General features: G+C 49.3%; 1 protein-coding gene across 4 annotated transcripts in view; it reads right to left on the bottom strand.

The window, feature by feature from the left end:
• Window positions 1-24,639, bottom strand: part of FAM171A1 (family with sequence similarity 171 member A1) — a 75,987-nt gene extending 51,348 nt beyond the window's left edge. For 2 of the 4 annotated variants that reach the window (XM_068121015.2, XM_068121017.2), the window contains exons 1-5: window positions 24,467-24,630; window positions 11,136-11,372; window positions 10,879-10,971; window positions 8,795-8,953; window positions 3,645-3,824 (exon numbers count right to left, since the gene is read on the bottom strand). In XM_068121015.2, the coding sequence (XP_067977116.2) occupies window positions 3,645-3,824; window positions 8,795-8,953; window positions 10,879-10,971; window positions 11,136-11,372; window positions 24,467-24,575 (778 nt within the window). In that variant the 5' untranslated portion in view covers window positions 24,576-24,630. Of the gene's footprint in view, window positions 1-3,644; window positions 3,825-8,794; window positions 8,954-10,878; window positions 10,972-11,135; window positions 11,373-24,466 lie in introns of all 4 variants that reach the window. The other 2 variants (XM_068121016.2, XM_078780507.1) reach the window with 2 other exon arrangements.
• Window positions 24,640-26,211: the final 1,572 nt, after the last annotated feature.

The following is a 26,211-nucleotide window of genomic DNA, read 5'->3' as shown; positions in this document are numbered from 1 at the left end:
GACAACCATCACTGCAACACTCCACCGATCTGGGCTTTATGGCAGAGTGGGCAGACGGAAGCCTCTCCTCAGTGAAAGACACATGAAAGCCCGCTTGGAGTTTGCAAAAAAGCACCTAAAGGACTCTCAGACTGTGAGAAACAAGATTCTGTGGTCTGATGAAACCGAGATTGAACTGTTTGCCTCCATCTGGCCACTCTGCCATAAAGCCCAGATCGGTGGAGTGTTGCAGTGATGGATGTCCTTCTGGAAGTTTCTCCCATCTGCACACAGGATCTCTGGAGCTCAGCCAGAGTGACCATCGGGTTCTTGCTCACCTCTCTTACCAAGGCCCTTCTCCCCCGATTGCTCAGTTTGGCCGGGCGGCCAGCTCTAGGAAGAGTCCTGGTTGTTCCAAACTTCTTCCATTTATGAATTATGGAGGTCACTGTGCTCTTGGGAACCTTCAATGCAGCAGAATTTGTTTTGTAGGCTTCCCCAGATCTGTGCCTCGACACAATCCTGTCTCTGAGCTCTGCAGGCAGTTCCTTCGACCTCATGGCTTGGCTTTTGCTCTGATATGCTTTGTCAGCTGTGAGACCTTATATCGACAGGTGTGTGCCTTTCCAAATCATGTCCAGTTAATTGGATTTACCATAGGTGGACACCAATCAAGGTGTAGAAACATCTCAAAGATGATCAAGAGAAATGGGAGGCACCTGAGCTAAATTTCAAGTGTCATAGCAAAGGGTCTGAATACTTATGTAAATGTGATATTTCAGTTTTTTTTTTTAAATAAATCTGCAAAACTTTCTAAAATTGTTTTCTCTCTGTCGTTATGGGGTATTGAGTGTAGATTGATGAAGGAAAAAGTTAATTTAAACGATTTCAGCATAAGGCTGCAACATTACAAAATGTGAAAAAAGTGAAGGGGTCTGAATACTTTCTGAATGCACTGTATATTGTAAATCCTGAATGTGTGAAAGACTTTTGCACAGAGCTATATGTACACTTCTTTTGAGCTATCTAGCCTGGGTTAGAATCTTGGCCCAGCTATAAACTCTCACCTTGCTATTTCCCATGCAGTTCAAAGGAACATGGTTGATGATGGACGTTAAATAAGAAAGACCGCATTATGTCTTTCGCGAAGGGTAGACGAGTTATTGTCAGCACCCTGAAAGTTATTGCCACCTCAGGCCTGGTAAGCCGGTTTGTGAAAGACTCGGTCCAAATAAAATCCTCGGCTAATGGGTAATTCTAAAGGGTTCTGAAGAGTAATTTGAGAGGGTTCTAAAGGGTAATTCTAAAGGGTTATAAAGGATAATTCTAAAGGGTTCTAAAGGGTAATTCTCAAGGGTAATTCTCAAGGGTTATAAAGGGTAATTCTAGGTCTAAAGGGCAATTCTAGGGGGTTCTAAAGGGTAATTATAAAGGGTTCTAAAGGGTAATTCTAAAGGGTTCTAAAGTTGGCAGCATCTGGAATTCCTGTAACTTGCTTCTTTTGGACATGGGTGCGATTTTTACGTCTCATAAAGCATGGGGTTACGAGTTTCTTAACAAGGAACTTCAATGCACAAGGAAGCCATTAAGCCCATCAAAGCCTGCACGATGATTGCCAACCTATGGTTGTTTGCATGTGCTCTATCTCTTTAAATGCTTAGTGGCAAACAAGGAAGCAGCATGTACCCTGAAAGTTATTGAAGATTCCTTTTAGGTATTGGTTATGACTCAGCTGTGCTTCAGACTTGCAACCCCCCAAACTCAGAGCAGACTCTCCAACCAATACACCACCGATTCTGGTAGACTCATCCATCAACTCCATTTTAGCCCATAGGGCAAAGCCGTCTAGAACAGTGTTGGTCTGCCCGTATGTATGTATGTCCTTCACAAATGTACACTAATCAGAGCTGAGTATCTGGTCACATGACAGGGGTGATGTGATGTGATTCCGTCTGTGATGTCATATTACGGCATACAAAAGCTGACTCCACACACCGCCATTTTGATTTATGTGCCGTTCAGGCCAAATATATCGTCGAACCTGTCATAAATCACAATCGCCATCCTCTTCCTTTACATTTTTCTTTCAGTGTGAAACACAAACAAAGCGATTGTTAAAATGACCATCAAATATCGAAAGCATAGGTGTTACAGGTCTTCCAAGGACACAATACGTATAGGCCTTAGGCTTCATGCCTTCATCCCTCACCTTCAGGCCATTTCGGACAAATTAGCCCAGGTTTCTTAATACAGTAGTATCGTTTTTGTAATAATAATAATAATAACGTTAATATTAATAATATGGCAAATATAATCATAACTCTGCAATCCCTTTGTCATGACTGCACAGGTACTGGATTGAAGCGGTGTATGGTTGGTTCATTGTTGACTCGAAACATATAGAATAAACCAGTCTCAATGCAATCTCTTCACTTCCTTGGTGACAGACAGCTTAGAGACATAGAGTACTTCAAAATAATTTAATACTTACATTATTTGCTAACTGGTATCTCCACCCAGGTCATGCTATCGAACAAGCCCGGCTACGCCGCTGTTAAACATTCGGTCTTGTTTTTAACACAATTAAAATCTTTCTGCCAGTTTTGTTTATCTAGAGGTGGAGCAAGCAAGTGATTTTAGGAATAAGCAATGATCCATTGAGCCATTAATTTCTCAACAAAAAGTTCGACTTTCAATGATGTCTAGCAAGCATAGTGTAAGCCGCAATGACGTCACACTCATGGCCGAGTGAAACCCACAAAACTAGATTTCAAATCCGAAACAAAGAAAAACACGAAGTCAGTTGGAAACCTGACACTTTTGATTCTGGTATATTATTAGTACATATACTTCTGGATCACTCCATCAATGACACCTGCATGTCTCAACAACCAAGACCATTGATGAAATACCACAACCTGGTAGTGCACCTGCTGTTATTGCCTTTTATTAGCCGAGTATCAGAAACGATCCCAAACAAAGTAGGTCATTGTGCGCCTGTGTCGGAATGATTTGTAAATTATCTTCACGGTAAAGAAAACCTTACCCTGGATTAACCTAAAAGGAAACGCACGCTGTGACCCCAGGTTCAAATACAACGCACCGTGTTAGTTTCTTCGTCGTATCCTTTCTTTCCTAAGATCATAACAATGGCAGGACAAGGTTTAAAAGCCTAAATCGACAAACACAGCACACGATAAACTGCTAACTTTGAGAAGAAAAAACAACAACCAAAGTCTCATACAATGTTTGAAAAGTTAGGACGATGTAAAATTATTGCGACAGCGCTTTTGTTTACCTTTCTCAGTACAAAATGAACAAGAGTGGCAAAACAAGAGGTTTGGAATTTCCAACACAGTGTGAGGTCGCTTGAAAAAAAACAACAGTTTTCCCTGTTTTGTCCTGACGTACACTTCCCACTCCATGTTCATGTGAGAGGCAGAAACAGTCTCACATAACTGGAGATGTGGAAGCTTGCGAAAATCTTTGGAGCCGTGCAATCAGTTACGAAGACAATAAAACTGCAAAAATGTTCGCAGAGCACAAAATGATGTGCACGTGCAGTGGCAACGGATTCAGGAGCACACTGCTGGAAATTGGGACAAACTGCGCAACGAGCCAGAGCAAATCCAGAAACCATGCACGCATAACGAGATAATCCTCACCCTGCTGGTCGTCATAGCTCCAGGAAGCAACGTCCTGCCCGATTTGAAGCTGGGGTTCGTCAGGCAGTGGGAGGCAAATTTGGACTTTACCTTCGACGGGAATATTCACACCACTCTGAGTCTCGATGCGCGCTGTCATCGCAACTAATGGAGTCAGCTCGACCAACAGCCCTCCATCTGCTATGCAGATACACACACCAAGGTTGCTTCGTCAGTGGCTCGCCATCAATATGTACACCACATACATTATACACACATACATTACACCATGCAAAACCCTGGCCATTATGGTGGGATCTGCCCACCGCAATGAACTTAACACACTCTCGAGCTGGATATATGCAAACAAGACTTATCATGTGACATGTCACGTGATGCTTTGGAGCTGTAAAGCTGTGGTAGCAGCACAATTACGAACAGCTTGGAAGAAACAAGGAAAGGCAAACATCCAACACCAGTTGGAAGAGACATTTAGTATCATGGAGGAAAGGTAAAGGCTCAGAGAAACAGCTGTGAACACAATTAATTACTCACGAACACATCGGAAAATTTAAAACTTGCATATAGACGGTTGTCAGACAACGTCAGCCACCTCAACCAGTACTGTGAGAAGTAAAATGGAAATCTACAAATGAATGAACCATGACAGTCAGACACCATTTCTCAAGTGACGTGGCATGGACTAAACACGGTGGTAACTGGTGTATCATGTTAGGGAGTAAAGAGACTTGAAGTGTTAAATATGAGAGGAATGTGGAGCAATGGCTTACTTTGGAATCCCTTTAACATGGATTGTACAATCAAATTATGGAGAGCAACCCAGTGAATCAACCGATCCCAAACATTGATATCATCACATGTTCTGTGAAGTTTTATTTTGATAAATATTTACAGCCAAGCAAGTACGTCTTCAACAGGACTTGGTGACATAGTGGTTAGGGCATCCACTCCGAGTCTGGGATGTCGGCGGTTTGAACCCCGGCCAAGTCATACCAAATACTTTAAATTGGAACATGCTCTTTCCTTCCTTGACGCTCAGCATTTGAAAGGATAGAGCACAAACAAACAACCATAGCTTGGCAATACCAGCGCAGGCTTTGATGGGTCTAACTCTTACGGCTTCCTACATTGAAGTTCCTTATAAGGTTATATATATATATATATATACATATGTAGGTATATATGTCCAGGAAGAGTACCAGGAAGAGTCCTGGTTGTTCCAAACTTCTTCCATTTAAGAATTATGGAGGCCACTGTACTCTTGGGAACCTTCAATGCAGCAGACATTTTTCTGTAGGCTTCCTCAGATCTGTGCCTGGACACAATCCTGTCTCTGAGCTCTGCAGGCAGTTCCTTCGACCTCATGGCTTGGTTTTTGCTCTGACATGCATTGTCAGCTGTGAGACCTTATATAGACAGGTGTGTGCCTTTCCAAATCATGTCCAATCAATTGAATTTACCACAGGTGGACTCCAATCAAGGTGTAGAAACATCTCAAAGATGATCAAGAGAAATGGGAGGTACCTGAGCTAAATTTAAAGTGTCATAGCAAAGCAAAGTCATAGCAAAGGGTCTGAATACTTATGTAAATGTGATATTTCAGTTTTTTTAAAAAATAAATTTGTAAAACTTTCTAAAATCCTGTTTTCTCTTTGTCATGATGGGGTATTGAGTGTAGATTGATGAGGGAAAAAAATAATTTAAACGATTTCAGCATAAGGCTGCAACATAACAAAATGTGCAAGAAGTGAAGGGGTCTGAATACTTTCTGAATGCACTGTATATGCACACATACACACACACACACACACACACACACACACACACACACACACACACACACACACACACACACACACACACACACACACACACACATTACTTCCTGTATATATATATATATATATATATATTATTACTTCTGCCACAGAGGGTGGTGGAGGTTATGTTTTTACGCCTGTCTGGTTGTCTATCTGTGAACAGGATATCTCAAAAAGTTATGAAGAGATTTGGACAGAATATGGTGGGCAGGTTGGGTGTGTGACAAGAACGAAATGATTCGATTTTGGTGTATATTGGAATCCAGATACTATAATTTTAAAAATGATTTTTCACCATTGAGAGACAGGGACAAAAACGATGCATAGCACAATGTCTCAAAAAGGTTGGACAGATTCGGACGGAACTTGGTGGACAGGTTGGGTATTTGACAAGGAAGAATCGTTTCGATTTTGTTTGAGGTCCGGATAGAGATCCGGCCTATGCATGGGATATAAAAAGTAAACTGTTCAGTCTGGCGGAGGTATGCGCTCCACCGCATGCTATTCTATTTTCAAATTCTGTAACCCACCAATGTAAGTATCAATGTCGATGTAAAAGTCCAACAATATTACCCCATGGCAAAACTTTCGACCAGTTTTATATGAATTTACCATCGGCTTCAGTCATTTTACATGGTCAACACAATCCTCACATATTAATCGATTAACAGTTGTTTATGATGAATGTGCATATATGTATTCATCGGTGCCTCCCCTTTATTTATTTTCTACATCAGTTGTGTGAAATTATGCGCGTGCTTCAAATTTGGCCTGGACTATTTTCTCACCTTGTAGGTACATGGTAAAAATGATACATTCACCTACAAGGTATTCTCCAGCTTCGGATACACAGTTTGGACACTTTTGGTCAGGTGAAATGAGATCCTCAAATACCTCGAAGTGTTGCGTTGTTGAAGGTGGTGGCAGATCTTGCAGTACGCAGTTCATTTTGTACACTTTCACGTCCATCTTTCATGCAGTCAAATGCGGATTTCCTTGACAGGTAATCATCACCGTACTGTGCCAACGTTTATGACGTTGATGTACTAGAATCTTTACAGAACGTTGGTGCTGCTGAAGGGTTATGCTGGGAGGTTTGCCATTGACTAGTTGTTGTTTGTCCTTGCTATATCCTTTTTAAATGCTGAGCGTCAAGCAAGGAATCAGCACGTACCATCTTACTATAATTCACCAAATGTCCGTCCGTCTATCTGTCCATTTGTCTGTTCGAAGGTACCGTAAAAACTGCTGAACCGATCGCAAAGATATTTTGGGTGGGTAATCCTGGGATCTCCAGGAGTAAAATAGGCTATTTCGTTTTCCCAATTTCAGCTTAAGTCTCCAGCATTCTCAGGTTTGGACTCCCGCATAACATTCGCGTTCACATAACGTTCATTGTTATCATTGTGACGATGTTGTTTTCCCGGGTGCCGCAGAAACGGGTGCACCAATCGCTGCACAGCTGCACCGATCGGACTCGGTGACCTCGGACAAAGACCTTTTATAAGGACACGGGTTGAATCCCTGCTTGGGAGAATTCTAACCCATTTCAACTGACGGAAACACGTATCGGGAGTACATACGACATAGCGATTGTGAACACGATTATCAATCACGATTCACGATCACGATCATCACGATCATAGTGTATCGATCACTGTGGGACATTTGGTGAATTATAGTAAGATACTGTCTACATTTTGATGATTTGCGTGTGATATGATTTAACGGATGTTTATCTGAATCGTTGAAAATAAAAAAAAGACTTCAATTTCTGATATTTTACCTTTTCATTTGGGCCTCCCAATTGAAGCCCCGCCCATAGGGCGGACACCGTTGTGGGTGTTGAATCCCTGCTTGAGAGAATTCCATCCCCCTTGCCGCCATAATGGCCATCTATCCAACTTACAATCCCACGAGATATGCGGAAAGGACGACCCAAAACCAATATAAACATCATTAAACATCATTCGTATATAAACATCATTAAAAGAAAATAATGACCTCGGGAAAAGTTCAAAGACATCTAATCTCTACATGAGAGAATTCCACATAGCTATTTTGGCGGTGAATACGCTGACAGATCGCCGTCTCCATCGATCTTGCCAAGGCCGTAACAGCTATCGGCTCAAAATCCTTTTAACTGTTCATTTGGTAGTTTTTACAATGAAGGAAACATTAACAAAGTTGTTAAAAGTTTATTTTGTGATTAATTGGAGTTATGTTGTTTGGAATGAAAAAAGAGATATCGAGTTCAGGTGAATGACGGAATGCCGTGATGGTTTCTACTGTCTAAGCGTGAACTTCGCGGATCGCCATATGCAGATTCGCCACGGTCCCACGATCGATGTTTCTATGCGTGAACTCACCCGTTTGTTTGCGAACGGGTACATTTTTCATGGAAGTCCTTCACAAACTTGCTGTCCATGTTTGACGTGCGACTGAAGGTGCTACAGGAATGTGGAATTTATTGGTTTCATGCTTTAGCATTCGCTGTATCTGCATTGCCTGTTTGCTTCTGGCCTCCCACCCGTATGTAGCATCCACACACACGGCACGTGCACGGCACACACACGTAACATCAATACACGTGATTGTGTGGATGTGTGGAATGTGGGCCATTTGGTGAATTATAGTAAGATACTGTTTAGATTTTGATGATTTGCGTGTGATATGATTTAACGGATGTTTATATGAATCGTTTGAAATAAGAAAAGCCTTCAATTTCTGATATTTTACCTTTTCATTTGGGCCTCCCAATTGAAGCCCCGCCCATAGGGCGGGTACCGTTGCTAGTTTAAAAAATATATACATTTGGTACAACTTGGTCAGTGCTTGAATCACAGTGTGTGACCCACTTGAACAATGGGAATTGGATTTCCATAGCAGAAGAAGAAGATCCACCTTTAGAGGCCATTTTTCCCCGCAGAGCAGGGGTTGGCCTTTTTCCGGCACCATGGTCCCCTTTTTGAAGCAATGTTTTATGGCCGGATGCCCTTCCTGCCGCCAACCCTGTTAGTCGCCTCTTGTGACACACAGGGAATTACCAGTGAACTGGTGCTCAATTTGCCGACCTTGGAAGTATGATGGGCTGAGTCAACCCCCCTGGCTTTAATTCAGCGGGGAAAGTGGACACAAATCGCTCACAGCACCGGGATTTGAACCCAGGATCCAAGGATCCCAAGCCGGCACCCTAACCACTAAGCCAACACCAGGCTTCGGATTTCCATAGCAGGTAACGTAATATTTCTTTGTTGTGGATAAAACATCGTACCCACAATGTATTTTAGTAAATGAGGCTATAAGATGGACACAAATGGCTCACAGCACCTTTGGTGTCGTTGTCCAGGCCAAGGGGCAAAGGGAAGCGATTCAAGTCCGCAGGTGTAAGCGCGAGTGTGAGGAAGGCCACCAGATGATTGTATGAGCTGTTAGTTGGTAACTCCATGGACTGTAGGGAGAAATGGATGCTAGGCTGACCTGACGGGCCTGTGGGAGCAAAGGAAAGGGGGTTGTGAGAGGAATAGGAAGAATGGTGGCCTAAGTTACTGACATTCTGTAGACCTAAGGGGACTAAAATGTTTTTCGGTATAATGTCAGATATTCTGCCTTAAAATGGATGCCACCTCCACCCCCCTTAATCTCCGCAAAAAAGTTGAAGCATAATTAGAGGATATATCGCCACCAGACCTTTGTGGTTTGTCCCTTTGTCTCTGGAGAATTCCTTAACACACAAGCCCAAACTCGGAGCACTCGAGACAAGAAAGTAGCTTTGTCCCTCGATCTGCAATGATGACTGCACATTCCTGCTTATGTTCAGTATTTATTCCTTGGTTATTTTTTCGTTTGTGTGCGTTTTCTCTCTGCACATCTTCTTTCTTCAACAGCCACAGTTATTCCCACGTTATTGTGACGTTGGCTGGGTGGGGTTTTCGACTCAAGTCTTTCACAAACCAGCTGGCCAGGCCTGACACTCGACGAAGTAATGAGGGTAGGTAGGAATTTGGAACTTGTTCAAGGTGCTGGCGATAGCTCACCTACTCTTCATGAAAGACCTTCAACTGGGATCTTTAACGTCCACCAACTATTGCTGGCAAACGGGACTTCGACATACACATTGATGAATCATCCTGCCTATGAAACACCGGGATGACAGTTTATAGATGGGTCGGGATTCAAACCCAGGCGAGACAGCTTAGAGAGGAGAGTGTGTACCTCTAGGCCATCCTGCCAGCCCGTGTTTTTCTCTGTCCATACTTGTGTTGCAGGTGAAATACATGTTTATATTCCAAGAAGCTGTAATACATGAGGCCACTTGGACATATTTATTGATGCCATTCATGTTTTGTCTAAACCTCTACTTTGGACAACCCTCCCATCTACTTTCTTAACAATCCTCTCCAAGAAGTTCTGTCGCTCAAGCTTTTGGGTCTCACTATCTGCCATGATCTTTCCTGGGAAAACCACATTTCCAAGCTGGCCTCCAAAGCCAGTCGCCGACTGGGCATCCTCCGTCGTGCGAAGTCCTTCCTAGGCACACCTGAGCTCCTCACCACATACAAGGCTTTCATCCGCAGCTCTATGGAATACTGTTCCCCCCTCTGGTCTGGTGCTCCTGCCTCACACCTAGCTCGGCTTCACGCTGTTGAAACCAAAGCTTTCAGAATCAATGGAATCTCCCGCGATGAAGCTAACTCCAAGGGCCTCTCACTCACTCACCGCAGGCAGGTTGGTGGTCTTTCTGTCTTCTACCGACTCCTCTCCGACCTTGCTCCCCCAGTTCTCTCTGGGCTCTGTCCCCCAAATATTCCTACAGGTCGCACAAGATCTGCCTGCAACCCTCTTATGGTTAAACTGCGAAAATCAAGACTCTCTGCTCACCTTCACTCCTTCATTCCTCTTTTCTCCCGCCTCTGGAACAAACTCCCTCACTCCCTTCAATCCCACTCCTCCCTCCAGGTCTTTAAAACACCTGTTCACCACCATCTCTTATCTTCCCCCATCCAAAACCTTGATCTTTTCTACCCCCGTTGATTCACCCCAGATCCACTTTTCTGAAATACCGACTTCTTTCCTGGAAGTCCTAGCAGTGTCCATGTATTTTTTTAACCTCGAACCGCCCCCCCCCCCCCCTCCGCGCCTTCCCATGCCTCCCCCCCCCAAGCCCTCTCCCTCCCACTGATCTCCCGATGTCCCTGCTCTCCATCTTGTCTCCTGCTCGCTTTATCATATGTTTCATGTTTTATGTATCAGTTTGTTCTTTTTGTGATCTAATGTTAGCTCTTAAACAAGCCTCGATCTTGTATACAAAAACAAAACAATAAACAAAAAAACCCCTCTTTGTCTCTTATTGAACGTGCCATTTGATTGTTTATTACCATATCAATAAAAACAGCAGTACTGTTATCACTCACTTTTGATGCCCCCAAGCATTGTAACCGAGTCATCGTACACGGTTAGAGATGCAGGAAGTTCTGGCAGGAGCAGAAGTGTCACCGAACTAAAGCCTGCGGGATATAACAGATGGTAAAATGATCAACCAATCATTTAGACAGGTCGATGCCAAAAGTGAAACTTTGTATTTCAAGTAACCGTGGTTCACGGGGGAAACGAAATCGAATAACAATATGGTATCTGAATGTGTTCGCAGCAATGTGGGTCAAAGGCTTACGAGGAAGTTTCCGAGGCCTCCATAGCATAGACGCGTGCACATAGCCAGGGCTCGTGGCTCGCACGACGATGTTGCTCTCGTGACGGGGTGGCAGGTGAAGAGAGGCCACGCCAGCCTTACTCGTCAGGCCTGACACGAGATGCTTCCTGTTGCCAAAAACCTGCACGGAGGCCGAACGTAGCGGGCGGCGCGAGTTCGAGTCCAGCACAGACACTCTCAGTAAGAGGCTTGGAGATTCTAGAGAGGGAGAGGGTGGGACATAAGTACCTTCCATCACCACCATCAATACATCTGTAGCTCTACAAAACAGATCGCTGCACTTGTGGATTGTTATTTGTGACATAGGAAGCTCCATGGACAGCCCCTTGAAATCGGTCTTTGTAATTTGTATAAAAGTCACGTCATTATCAGCGCCCAACTGGGTGAGCCTGGCTGGAGGCTTATATTTAAGGTCTTATCCATCCATCCATCCCTCCGTCCAAAGCGTCGACTCGAAAATGACTGGGCGCATTTCTTTCAAATTCGGCACATGAATGCAATTATGGGGCCATCAAACGATTTTGGGAAATTTGGGAATTAAAAAAAAAGAAATTTATGGGAGCGAATAGTACAGGGTTGTATATACTGTACTTAAATTGTGAACCATTATTTATTTATTTACACTTTACCATTTCTACTTCCGACATACCACCTTGAATTTATTTATTTATATATACTACCGTAACCACTTCCGAGATACCACCTTTAATTATTTATTTATATATACTACCATAACCGCTTTCTACATACCACCTTTCAATATTTATTTACATACACTACCATAACTGCTATCGACATACCATATTGAATTATTTATTGACATACACCACCATAACCGCTACCTACATACCACCTTTAATTATTTCTTTATATATACTACCATAACCGCTTCCTACATACCACCTTTAATTATTTCTTTATATATACAGTACTACCATAACCGCTTCCTACATACCACCTTTAATTATTTATTTATATATACTACCATAACCACTTTCTACATACCACCTTTCAATATTTATTTACATACACTCCCATAACCGCTATCGACATACCACATTGAATTATTTATATACACCACCATAACCGCTACCTACATACTGAAGGAGCTGCGCTCCAACGCGAGTCGAAAGAATTGACGCGACCAAAGACGGAATTCGTCCGAGTTGCTTTATTGAAACAAAACAGCTCAGGTATTCTGACAAGCCCGTTTATCGGGCAGCAATATATTGTTGCGGATATGAGGATTGTGTTTTTTTTATTGTGTTGTATTATATAGTAAATTGTTGTGAAATATGCTTTATTCTGGACCCTCCTGCCTCCAGTGTTGTATAAAGGTCAAAGGGCGTTCCCGTAGTCAATTCCATAAAGCATACACGGCAGCCAATCATAGATTTCCCCCTGGTTGATAGTTATATCTTTATTATGTGTATTAGGGTAAGGCCTTGTCTTCCATTAAGATGACACTGCATTGCACCAAGTGAAATAGAGTAGATTCCTTTCATTCCCCATTCCCACTCCAAAAACTTTCATTGCCAAGCCTCAATTGCCAATTACATCCCCTCCAAAACCACCATTGAACATGTGCTCGGATCGGGGAAGAAAGGCGGGTCCCCACCTCGTCATAGAGGGGAGGAGTGAGTCAGCCCCACTCAACCAACCACGAACAAGGGGTTGGACTTGGAGAGGGTGTGGAGAGAAACATCAAGGAGGTTCGCGAAGGTTGAGGGGCGGGGCCTATATAACCCGCCGCGGGACGCTCCCCAAGGAGATGAGCTTTGACAAGAGTACATTGAGATCACCCAAGGAAGCTTTGTACACAGCAATGGCTGATCAAGTGGAGTAGTTGCTGAGTCGTGTAAAAAGATCATCCAGAGAGAACCAACTAGTCCGAGGCTGGCATGTGAGCAAAAGAACATAGAGAACATTAAGGAGATCATCATCCAGGGAAGCACAAAGCCTGTTGTAGTCCTGGCAAAGCACGCGACGTCCACAGCAGCAGCAGCAGCGGCGGCCACAGCAGCAACAACACTCAACAGCCGCTTGGGGCCTGGACGGCGGTTTTGAGCAGGGCCGCGAAGGAATGGCGGCTGTCAAATGCGCCGATCGTGCTGCAGGACCCCTTGGACTTTCCTCTCCCTCCAGCCATCCACCTCCTGCCCATCCATCCTTTTGTGTACGTGAGTTTGTTCTGTTTGTTTTGTCCCTGGGTTAATTAAGTTTGTATAAGCTAGCGTTGCACTGTGTCTAATATCTTCTCTATATTATTTTCTTATCTTTCCTTCTCCTTGGTTTTTTTGAGCCTGTAAATAGCAAATAAATTATATTCGTATTTCCAACCTTTTTGTCTGCTTCTTCTTCACATCCGTGTCGCCTTAGTCTTTTCCCTATTGAATATCTGTGGCGCGATCCGGCCAACGTTCGGGAATCGGGTTAGTCGGGGTAACTGTACGACCGCGGGACCATCCGCTCGGCAAACACAACATCTTATCCGCGGGCCGTAACAATATATACACATTTATGCCGGGGCGTTTGCCCGGGAAAACCGAGACCGGGCATGCCCGGGTGTCAAGGGCGAGTTCTGGAAAGGCGAGTCTGGACATGCCCGGGCGTCCTGGACGCGGCCTGGCAAGTCGAGGCTGGGCGTGCCCGGGCGCTCTGGGCGAGCCCTGGAAAGGCGAGAGCGGGCATGCCCGGGAAAGACGAGACCGGGCGTGCCTGGGAGGTTCGGGCGTGCCCGGGAACAGCGAGTCCGGGCATGCCCAGGAGAGGCGCGTCTGGGCCCGTCCGGACGAGCCCGGCATGGCGATCGCGCCCTGGCCGCGTCCTGGCAGGTGCAAGGCGATTGTGTACATTCAGCGGGAACCGCTACACACGCCCCTCCAGAATCGACCTGCACTGGCAGGGTCAATTTAAGGGGGGTCCGGATGACCCGGCCGAAGCGACCCCTGGAGGGTCGTGGGGGGGGGGGGGGGGGGTCCGATCCGGTGGTGGGTGGTCGAGCGGGGGGAACTGTGGACGGGGGGCGTCCTCGCCGCGGAGGAAGGGCCAACTGTGGTGGTCGGTCGACGTCCACGTGCGCCGGTTTGAGGCGGTCCACAGAGAACCGGTCCGACCGGCCGCCGACGTCGACGACGAAGGACTTGTCGCCCCGTCGCAGGACCCGGAAGGGCCCGTCGTACGGCGGCCGGAGTGGCCCCCGGTGCGCGTCATGACGCACAAAGACGTACTCTGCTGTGCGAAGCGCCGGGGGGACGTAGGACTGGGGGCCACCGTGGCGCGACGTTGGCACGGGGGCAAATCGTCGGGCGGCCTCCTGGAGGTCCGAGCGCTGGTGTGAGGCGGACCAGGGACTGGTATCGTCGGGCACGAACTCGCCCGGGACGCGGAGCGGCTGGCCGTAGACGAGCTCGGCGGCGGACGCCCGGAGGTCCTCCTTGGGGGCCGTGCGGAGGCCAAAAAGGACCCACGGCAGCCGGTCGGTCCAACCGTCGTCCTGAAGGCCGGCCATGAGTGCGGCCTTCATGGAGCGGTGAAACCGCTCGCACAACCCGTTGGCTTGGGGGTGGTAGGCCGTGGTGCAGTGCAGCGTGACCCCCAATGAGGGGGCGACCGCGCTCCAAAGTTCGGACGTGAACTGTGGGCCGCGGTCGGATGAGATGTCTGCCGGTGCGCCGAAGCGCGCGACCCAGGTGGCGATGAACGCCTGCGCCACGGTGGCGGTGGTGGTGGAGGTGAGGGGCACGGCCTCCGGCCACCTGGTGGTCCTGTCCACCATGGTGAGCAGGTGGGTGAACCCCCGCGATGGGGGCAGGGGACCCACCAGGTCCACGTGGACGTGGTCGAAACGCCGTGCAGGCACGGTGAAAGGTGCTAGCTGGGCCTGGGTGTGGCGGTGGACCTTGGTCCGCTGGCAGGCCGTGCAGGCGTTGGCCCAGTCGCGGACGTTCCGTCGAAGGCCGTGCCAGACGAAACGCGCCGACACCAGCTTCTGAGAAGCTTTCCGGCCCGGGTGAGAAAGGCCGTGGATGGAGGCGAAGATGCGGCGCTGCCAGGAAACGGGCACGATGGGGCGAGGTTGGCCCTGGGAGACGTCGCAGAGCAGGATGGTGCCCGCGAAGGGGATGTCGGCCAGGCGGAGGCCCATGTCCGCCGCACGGAGGGCCTGCACCGAGGTGTCGGTGGTCTGGCCGGCCGCCATGAGTGCGAAGTCCACGCCGAGGTGGACCGCGTTCGCGCTGGCCCGAGAAAGACAGTCGGCCACGGCGTTGTCTTTGACGGCGACGTGCCGGATGTCTGTGGTGAATTCCGACGCGGCGGAGAGGTGGCGCTGCTGGCGGGCCGACCATGGCTCCGTGACTTTGGCCATCGCGTAGACCAACAGCTTGTGGTCTACGAAAGCCGTGAACGGGCGGCCCTCCAGGAGGTGTCGGAAATGGCGAACGGCCAGGAATAGACCGAGCAGCTCGCGGTCGAACGTGCTGTATTTTAACTCGTTCGGCCGGAGTTGCCGGCTGAAAAAAGCGAGTGGCTGCCAAACCCCGTCCACCCATTGTTCATGGACGGCGCCCACCGCGTAGTTGGAGGCGTCCGTAGTGAGGGCGATGGGCGCGTTGAGCACCGGGTGAGCCAGCAGTGTTGCGTCGGCGAGGGCCCGTTTTGCGCTCGCAAAGGCCGCGTCCATGGCTGCGGACCAAACCATGTCATGCTTGGCCGGCTTGCCCCGGAGGGCCTCATAAAGGGGCCACATGAGCTGAGCAGCGCGGGGCACGAATCGGTGATAAAAATTCACCATGCCGAGGAACTCTTGTAGGGCCTTGATGGAACGGGGACGCGGGAACGTGGTGACGGCCTCGACCCTGGTCGGCAGCGGCACGGCCCCAGTCTTGGTGATGCGGTGGCCCAAAAGGTCAACGGTCGTCATGCCGAAGTGGCATTTGGCCGGGTTGACAAATAAGCCATGCTCGCTGAGGCGACCGAACAGTGTTCGGAGGTGGAGGAGGTGCTCGGCGCGGGACGTGCTCGACGAGGATGTCATCCAGATAGACGAAAAGAAATGGCAGGTTGCGCAGCACGCCGTCCATTAAGCGCTGGAATGCCTGGGCCGCGTTCTTGAAGCCAAACGGCATCCTCAAAAATTCGAACAGGCCGAATGGCGTGATGACGGCCGTCTTCGGGACGTCGGCCGCCCGGACATGTACCTGGTGGTATCCCCGTATCAGGTCAATTTTGGAAAATATGACCCGTCCCGCCAAACGGGCGGAAAAGTCCTGGATGTGCGGGATCGGGTACCTGTCGGGGGTGGTAGCATCGTTGAGGCGGCGGTAGTCGCCACACGGGCGCCATCCGCCCCCGGCTTTGGCACGATGTGCAGTGGTGAGGCCCACGCGCTATTGGAGCGCCGCACGATGCCGAGGTGCTCCAACACGTCGAACTCGGCCTTTGCCACGGCAAGCTTGGCCGGGTCGAGGCGGCGGGCCCTGGCGTAGACCGGCGGGCCCGTAGTGGGTATGTGGTGCTCGATCCCATGCCGCACTGCGACGGCCGAAAACGTCGGCCGCGTGAGGGCCGGGAATTCCGCGAGCAGGCGAGCGAACTCGTTCGCCGTCAGGAGGGCGCACGCTAGTTCGGTCGGCGCGGAGCTGCTCATCGTGCACGCCAGGGAGCTGAAGGTCTCGGCGTTGACAAGGCGACGTCGTTTGACGTCGACCAGCAGCCCGTGCGCACAGAGGAAGTCGGCGCCCAGCAAAGCCATGGGGACGCAGGCGGTCACAAAGGTCCACTGAAAGCGCTGGCTGCCGAAGCAGAGGGTGACGTCGCGCGGGCCGAAAGTGCGTATGGCCGAGCCATTAGCAGCGACCAAAGAGGGGCCGCAAACGGCGTCCCACCTGTCCTGCTCGGAGGCGGGTATGACACTCAGTTGGGCGCCGGTGTCACAAAGGAAACGCCGCCCAGACGCTTTGTCCTGAATAAAAAGCAAGTTGCCCGAGTGGCCGGCGCTCATGGCTGGGAATGAATGCCGGCCCGGCCGTTTCCCGACTTGCCGAAAGTGCACGGGGGTCGGCACGTCCGAGCCTTGTGTCCGAACCTGGCGTGGTAATAACACCACGCCTGGTCAGGTGGAGGCCCCGGCCGTCGTGTCGGAAGCGGTCGGCGCGGCGTGGCGGCCACCAGTTGCACCGGCAGTTCGGCCTCCAACTGCGCAGGGCGCTCGGGCATCGTGGGCGTCGCCTCGGATGGCGGCAGGCTCCAGGTAGCCGCGTCGATGTGTTGGCCCACCGAGGAGATCTTATCGGCTTCCCTGGCGAGGGCGCGGGGATCGGTGATCGACGTGCCAGCCAGGGCGAGGCGTACCAGGTGAGGCAGCTGGCGAAGGAACAGCTCGCGGAACAGAAAATCCGGAGAGTGCTCACCGAGCAACGAGAGCATATAGTCCATGCGCTCGGACGGGCGCGTGTCGCCGAGCTCGGGCAGGTCAAGCAGGCGCCGTGCGCGTGCCGCCGGTGAGATGGCAAAAGCGTCGAGGAGGAGCGTCTTCAGCGCGTCATACTTGTCAGCAGCCGGCGGGTGCTCGAGGAGGCTCAGGGCGCGGGCCGCGGTGGCGGAACCGAGCGCTGCCACGACGTGGTGGAAACGGGTGTCGTCCGCGGTGATGCCTCGCAGGGCGAACTGGGAGTCCGCCTGGGCGAACCAAACAGCCGCGTGAGCCTCCCAGAAGGTAGGCAGTTTAAGAGTCACTGCCGTGTCCATGTCGGTAGGTCACCAGTGAAGGAGCTGCGCTCCAACGCGAGTCGAAAGAATTGACGCGACCAAAGACGGAATTCGTCCGAGTTGCTTTATTGAAACAAAACAGCTCAGGTATTCTGACAAGCCCGTTTATCGGGCAGCAATATATATACACATTTATGCCGGGGCGTTTGCCCGGGAAAACCGAGACCGGGCATGCCCGGGTGTCAAGGGCGAGTCCTGGAAAGGCGAGTCTGGACATGCCTGGGCGTCCTGGACGCGGCCTGGCAAGTCGAGGCTGGGCGTGCCCGAGCGCTCTGGGCGAGCCCTGGAAAGGCGAGAGCGGGCATGCCCGGACGCTCTGGGCGAGCCCTGGAAAGGCGAGTCTGGACATGCCCGGGCGTCCTGGACGCGGCCTGGCAAGTCGAGGCTGGGCGTGCCCGGGCGCTCTGGGCGAGCCCTGGAAAGGCGAGAGCGGGCATGCCCGGGGAAGACGAGACCGGGCGTGCCCGGGAGGTTCGGGCGTGCCCGGGAACAACGAGTCCGGGCATGCCCAGGAGAGGCGCGTCTGGGCCCGTCTGGACGAGCCCGGCATGGCGATAGCGCCCTGGCCGCGTCCTGGCAGGTGCAAGGCGATTGTGTACATTCAGCGGGAACCGCTACAATACCACCTTTCAATATGTATTTATATCCACTACCATAACCGCTATAGCACTACCAACATACCAACTTGAATTATTTATTTATATGCACTACCATAACCGCTACAGCACTACCAACATACCAACTTGAATTATTTATTTATATACACTACCATAACCGCTACAGCACTACCAACATACCAACTTGAATTATTTATTTATATACACTACCATAACCGCTACAGCCCTACCAACATACCAACTTGAATTATTTATTTATTTATGTACACCTTACCATCTCCACTACCAACACACAAATTTACCACTACCAACACACTTGAAATACACTTGAAAAGACTTATTTATATACACTACCTGTTTACCATATCCACTACCGACATATTTAGTTGTCTATTTGTTTTATTATTTCGCAATGAGGACTTGTATTGTTGTTTAATAGAACGTCATCACGACCGTTTGCCTCCGATTCCCAAACATACCTCATTACACCGACAGGTTCCACATTCACAAACTGCTGTAATTGTTTACTGCACCGTACTGTAATCCCATGAGAAGCCATGCCTTATTGCATTGTAAATTATATGGTGTATGGCATTTTAAACCTGCCACATTGTACTACATTCTCATTGCACTAAACAATGTTAAAGTAAATCTGGGAGGGAACAATGATTGTTCTTTACGTTAGTAAATCATTCTATATTTAACATATTTTCATAGCATTTACCATCATTGTGCTTCAGAATTACAGACAGTGCTATCCAAAACAATGGCAGTGTGCTCCCTAAAAGTAGCAAACAAGAACAAAGAAGTGATGGGAAACAGATGACTCAAAATGACATCGTATTTACCGTTGGACTAATAAATAAATAAAAATGAAACAAATGGCCTGTGTCGGTTATGTCAGAAGCATGTCAACACCAGCTGATGACATCTCATCTTGGATTGCCCTGATTTATGAGCAAGTCCCACAAGACTCTGAGTGAACTGCCAAGGCCTCGAGCAAATGGCCAGCTGGGTGAACGCCTATCTCATTCTCCATAAGATGCATGAGCAATGGATAAACTTTGTCTTACGGACTAGTGGAAACGCAACATTTTACCACAAATGCCTAGCATGTGCAAAAACAATGGAGGCATCACTATTGACAAAGCTTTGGGGTGTTCCTGTCAAGCAAGGAAACGTTTCAAGACTAAGAAGCAATCCTGGACAGGTCGCCAGTCTGACGCAGGATAATTGGCTGAAAATGTCAGGAAGTTGTGATTTGTTCAGGGCGCAGACGATAACTCCCCTCCTCTTCGGGAAAAAGACACCGTGGGATCTTTAACGTCCACCAACCACCAGTGATGGCAAACAGGTCCTCCAGCTTAATGTCCACCCAAGAGATGGCGGACATATTGATGCCTGTGAAACATTGGTCAGGTTGACAGTCTGTTGGTCAGGTTGACTCGTATAATGCTGTTTGGACACACGGCCATTCAATTGCATATTTAGGGATATGGAAACCTATTTGAACTCATAAGAATGTGGGAAGAAATGTAATATTACCAGGAGGTAGAAAGGAAACGCTCATCTTAAAAAAAAAAAAAGACTTCATGAGTAAAACATTCAAAGTTGCAGCACACTCCATCATTGATGATAAATTTGGGGTTGTCCCACAATCCATACCATCTCAATACACCCCTATGGATGTACGTATTACAGGACAATAAAATACGCTATAGACATCATTGAAGTGGAGGAATGAACCCGTCCTAGTCTGGAAGTTCAGGGCAGAGGATAAGACCCCGTTTCTCTCCATGTAAATATGGAGGGCATAGTGCCGTTCCCAGTGGGGGTATTGCAAGACATCTATCTATAATTCCAGTAATCTCTGTGTGTTTGTTTGTACGTTTGTTTGTCTGTGACCGCTGTTTCTCGACAACCACGGGTCCGATATACTTTAAACTTGCCAGGTATATTGCTGGGGACCCGAGGATGTGCCTTTTCAAGGTTTCATATTAATCGGACAATTACTTACCGAGCTATGTCCAAAAAACGATTCAACCAATCAGAGAGCAGCGAGCTATCGCGTGTGCCGAACGTGGCGGACACACTCTGCCTAGGATGGCACATTTGAGAGCGTATTCATTTATTTCACGTTTGCAAACTATGTTGGCGCTATGTTGGCGTTAAACTATGTTTTAAAACTAATAAAAACCCCGGGGGGATTGTCACTGTACTCGCAAGCCGTTCGCCGTTCGCTTTGGCGTTGCGAATGGACCAAAACATTTCATGCACCAAACCATTTCATGTAAAGCGTTCGCCGTTCGCTTTGGCGTTGCGAATATACCAAAACATTTCATGGACCAAACCATTTCATGTAAATAGAGGGGGGGATATAATTTTAGATATAGATATAGTACGGGCATGCCCTAGTACTAACTAATTACAGGAGAACTTAAATGTCCATAAGGACACTTTCCTTGTTAGTAATAGCAATCCCACCAAGTGGCCACAAAGTCCCTATTCATAATAGTGTGTCCTCTGTTACTTATTTGTTTTATTTGTTTTCCAGGTACGGCTTCAGCATGACGGACACCAGTGAGTACACGATATAAGAGAGACTGATTACTCGTGTTTGGGTTCACGACTGCACACAAGAAGGAGCAAGTTTTGAAGACATAAGGACAAGATTTTTTTAGAGGTTCGATAAGCCAGCTCCTACGCGTGACATGATGCGGGCATGGGAGAAGAAGGCTTTTTCAACAGGGAGTGTCCTTGATTTGCTTGATTTAGAGCAAGGCTCTTCTGCAGCGATTTCCCACCATTAAATCAAGACGAAGCGTATTTTTTTTCCAGATGAGTGTGCTATTTACCTCAGCAATCGATCCAGGAATGTTTCTTTTTGGTGCAAAGAAAATCCTCATTTTTATGAGGAAATTGAACAGCATCCTCCTCATGTCATGATGTGAGCAGCAATTTCAGAAGATCACTTGATATGGCCATATTTTTTCGATACAAGTGTCCATCACACTGCTTATTTGAACATGCTTCAGACGTGGTTTGTTCCACAACTACGTGAGAGAGGTCTCGAGGCAACAGCTATCCTGCAACAAGATGGTGCACCAGCGCATTATGCTCTCTCAGTTAGAGAATATCTCGACGACAAATTCAGTGGATGATGGATTGGACGTGGATCTGAGATAGTGTGGCCTCCTCGAAGTCTGGACTTAACAACATGTGACAACTCACTTTGGGGCATTGTGAAAGAGGAAATTTCTCATCTCCGCCTAACAACAGTTGAAGACCTCAAAACAGCTGTCAGGGGCTGTTTTCATGACCTCCAACCCTCAACATGGAAGAAGATGTCCAGAAGAACATGGAGAAAAATTCAGATTTGTGTGGAGAATGGAGAGTAGCATGCAGATAAATTCTAACTAAAATCTAACTGTGTGCATAGGACCTTTGTGGCCACTCTGTACAAGGTACCTAAATCTACAAGGCCTTCATTCACAGCTCGATGGTGTACTGCTCTCCACTCTGGGCTGGCTCTCCTGCCTCACATCTTGCTCAGCTTGACGCCATGGAAACCAAGGACTTTCAAGACTATTGGAATCACCCACGATGAAGCTGAGTCTATGGGTCTATCACTTCCCCCATCGTAGACAGGTCGGTGTTTCACTGTCTTCCAACACCTCCTTTCTGGTCTTGCACCCTCTGCTTTTTCCGTGCTTTGTCTCTCCCAGGTTTCTGCAGGGCTCATGTGATGCACCATCAACTCCCTTCTGGGGAAACTACTCGTATCTAAATTCAGGATCACTGCTCACCTTCACTCATTTGTTCCTCTTTTTCCCACCTGTGGAATCAACTTTCACTCCCCTTCCATCTCATTCTTCCATCCAGGTCTTCAAGACAGCTGTTGACCACCATCTCACATCACCCCCAATGCAAAGCCATGATCTTTTCTACCCTCATTAACCACAAACAAATCCCTCATCCTGCCAGTTTTCCATTATTGGACCTTCCTCCTGTGACCATCTTGTCCACCTCATGCATGCATGTTTTGCGTCTTGTTTTTGTCTGTTACGACCTGACCCGTTCAGTGTATTAGCTCTTCCACGAGCCTCGACTATGGATACAAAGAAAGAAAATCCACAACGGAAACACACTGGAACGAACACCTTAATCTGCACGGGAAGCACCAACTCAAATAGCATGGTAAACACTCCCATGAACAGCACTGAGAAGCCGCTCCTTGATCCGCATTCCCAATTAAACATCCCCACGATGCTGAACACCCTCTCGATCCACATTGGGAAGATCTCCTTGATCCACACCAGGAACACCACCTCGATCCACACCTGCAATACCACCTCCATCCTCCACTTGTACAACCCCTCTATCCTCACCAGGAACACCCCTCGATCTGCACCTGGAACACCTCTCAATCCGCACCGGGAACACCCCCACTGCCCCCAATCCAGACGTTGTACACCCCCTCAATTCGCACCGTGTACAGCCCTCGATCTGCACCAAGAACAGCCCATCGATCCACACCGGGAACACCTCCTCGATCCGCACTTTGTACACGCCCTCTATCCGCACCGCACCTTGTACACCCCTCAGTCCGTACTGAGAACACACCCTCGATCAGCACCAGGAACATCCTCTCTGTCTGCATCTTGTACACCCCTCTATCCGCACCTTGTACACCCCTTCTATCCGCACCGGGAACACCTCCTCGATCCGCACTTTGTACACCTCCTCTATTCGCTCCGGACACATCGCCTGATCCGCAACCGGAAACACTCCCTTGATCCGCACTTTGTACACCCCCTCTATCCGCACCGGGAACACCTCCTCGATCGCACTGTGTACACCTCCTCTATTCACTCTGGAAACATCCCCTGATCCACAACCGGAAACACTCCCTCGATCCGCACTTTGTACACCCCCTCTATCCACACCGGAAACACCCCTCTATCCGCACTGGAAACACCCCTCTATCTGCATCGGGAACACCTCCTCGATCTGCACTTTTTACACACCCTCGGCCTGCACCTTGTACCTCCTCGATCTGAACCTGGAACACCCTTCAATCTGCACCAGGAACCCCCTCCCCCCCCCCCCCCCCCAGCACCCAATCCAGACGTTGTACACCCCTCAATCCGCACCTTGTACACTCCCTCGATCCGCACCGGGAACACCCCATCGATCCGCACTTTGTACACAGACACACCCTCGGCCTGGACCTAGTACCTCCTCGATCTGAACCTGGAACACCCCTCAATCCGCACCGGGAACACCCCCACCGCCCCCAATCCAGACGTTGTACACCCCTCAATCTGCACCTTGTACACCCCCTCAATCTGCACCTTGTACACCCCCTCGATCCGCACCTTGTACCCCCATCCCTCGACCCACACCGGAACACCCCCTATACCGCACACCCGCACCGGAACAGCTCGATCCCGCTCGCACATTTGGCACTGCCTTTTGTGCATCACACCAATGATGTTAAAGGTCCAAAATACCAAAAGCGGTTTTCAAATTGACGGAATCTGTGACTCCTCTATTCCCCATGCCCTACTTTCTCCCCTCCTCACTACCCCCACTACCCCCGCCACCCCCAGGATATGCCGCCCTTTGTTCCCGCTACAGATTTCCGCTGCACGGACATCCAGTGCATATTAATTGCAAGAGAAACAATGATGCAAAGTGAGAAGTGAACGCGCACAAAGGCTGCACAGGTGACGTGTTACGTGCACACGCAGCCGGGTTCGCAACAGGACGCTTGGCACCGCAAACGAGGCTCGAACTCGACATCGCACGCGATTGTTCATCATTTCACCAAATCTCGTGTTCGAGGAGCGGGAAGGTGCATCGGACACAACGAAGCGCGGGAAGCTGGTTCCGAGCGCGTACCTGGTGCTGCGCTGCTGCTCGAGTGCTGCTCCGCGGTGCGCACGGTGCGGGGATTCGACGGCGGCACAAGAACAGACAAGCACAAGCAGGCGGCGATGAGGAGAGGCATAGCTGGGCAAGAAGCGGGCAGCAAGCGGCCATATCCCCGGCGTGACGTCACTCGCGCGCTCCCAGCACTCCGGGGTGGGAACGAGGAGGGGGGAGGACGAGCTGTGCCGGCTGTGGGTGGATGCAGATGGAGCAACTGCAATGTGGGGATATTGAGGGATTCGCGTGATCGATTAGAAATGATTGGTAGAGTAAAAGTGAGAGGCAGATAAATAAACGGTATATTAACGTAATTGGACAAGTATGTAAACTACTGCAGGTATAGTTAATGTGGTTAGTGCGGGGGCGTGGAGATTAGCAATTTTTGATGCAGAGATAAAAAGTGGTTTTCAATGATGAGAGCGTGACAGGAGTGGTTGGAATGGCTGGAGTGGCTGGAATGGCTGGAGTGGTTGGAATGGCTGGAGTGGTTGGAATGGCTGGAGTGGTTGGAGTGGCTGCAGTGGTTGGAGTGGCTGCAGTGGTTGGAGTGGCTGGAGTGGTTGGAGTGGCTGCAGTGGTTGGAGTGGCTGCAGTGGTTGAAGTGGCTGGAGTGGTTGGAGTGGCTGGAGTGGCTGCAGTGGTTGGAGTGGCTGGAGTGGTTGGAATGGCTGAGAGGTTGGAGTGGTTGAAGTGGCTGCAGTGGTTGGAGTGGCTGCAGTGGTTGGAGTGGTTGGAGTGGCTGCAGTGGTTGGAGTGGCTGCAGTGGTTGGAGTGGTTGAAGTGGCTGGAGTGGCTGCAGTGGTTGGAGTGGCTGCAGTGGTTGGAGTGGCTGCAGTGGTTGAAGTGGCTGCAGTGGTTGGAGTGGTTGAAGTGGCTGCAGTGGTTGGAGTGGCTGCAGTGGTTGGAGTGGTTGGAGTGGCTGGAGTGGTTGGAGTGGATGCAGTGGCTGGAGTGGTTGAAGTGGCTGGAGTGGCTGCAGTGGTTGGAGTGGTTGAAGTGGCTGCAGTGGTTGGAGTGCCTGCAGTGGTTGAAGTGGCTGCAGTGGTTGGAGTGGCTGGAGTGGTTGGAGTGGCTGCAGTGGTTGGAGTGGCTGCAGTGGTTGGAGTGGCTGGAGTGGTTGAAGTGGCTGGAGTGGTTGGAATGGCTGGAGAGGTTGGAGTGGTTGAAGTGGCTGCAGTGGTTGGAGTGGCTGCAGTGGTTGGAGTGGCTGCAGTGGTTGGAGTGGTTGGAATGGCTGGAGAGGTTGGAGTGGTTGAAGTGGCTGCAGTGGCTGCAGTGGTTGCAGTGGTTGGAGTGGTTGGAATGGTGGGAGTGGTTGGAGTGGTTGGAGTGGCTAGAATGGTTGGAATGGCTGGAGTGGTTGGAGTGGGTGGAATGGTTAGAGTGGCTGGAGTGGTTGGAATGGCTGGAGTGGCTAGAATGGCTAGAGTGGTTGGAATGGCTGGAGTGGTTGGATTGGCTGGAATGGTTAGAGTGGCTGGAGTGGTTGGAATGGCGGGAGTGGTTGGAGTGGTTGGAATGGCTGGAGTGGTTGGAGTGGCTAGAATGGTTGGAATGGCTGGAGTGGTTGGAATGGCGGGAGTGGTTGGAGTGGTTGGAATGGCTGGAGTGGTTGGAGTGGCTAGAATGGTTGGAATGGTTGGAGTGGCTGGAATGGCTGGAGTGGTTGGAATGGCTGGAGTGGTTGGAGTGGCTAGAATGGTTGGAATGGCTGG

Source organism: Myxine glutinosa, chromosome 6 (genome assembly GCF_964187855.1).
Source record: "Myxine glutinosa chromosome 6, kmMyxGlut1.1, whole genome shotgun sequence".
NCBI classification, from domain to species: Eukaryota; Metazoa; Chordata; class Myxini; order Myxiniformes; family Myxinidae; genus Myxine; species Myxine glutinosa.
Note: the sequence above shows the minus strand (reverse complement) of the source record. Positions and strands in the feature narration are given on the sequence as shown.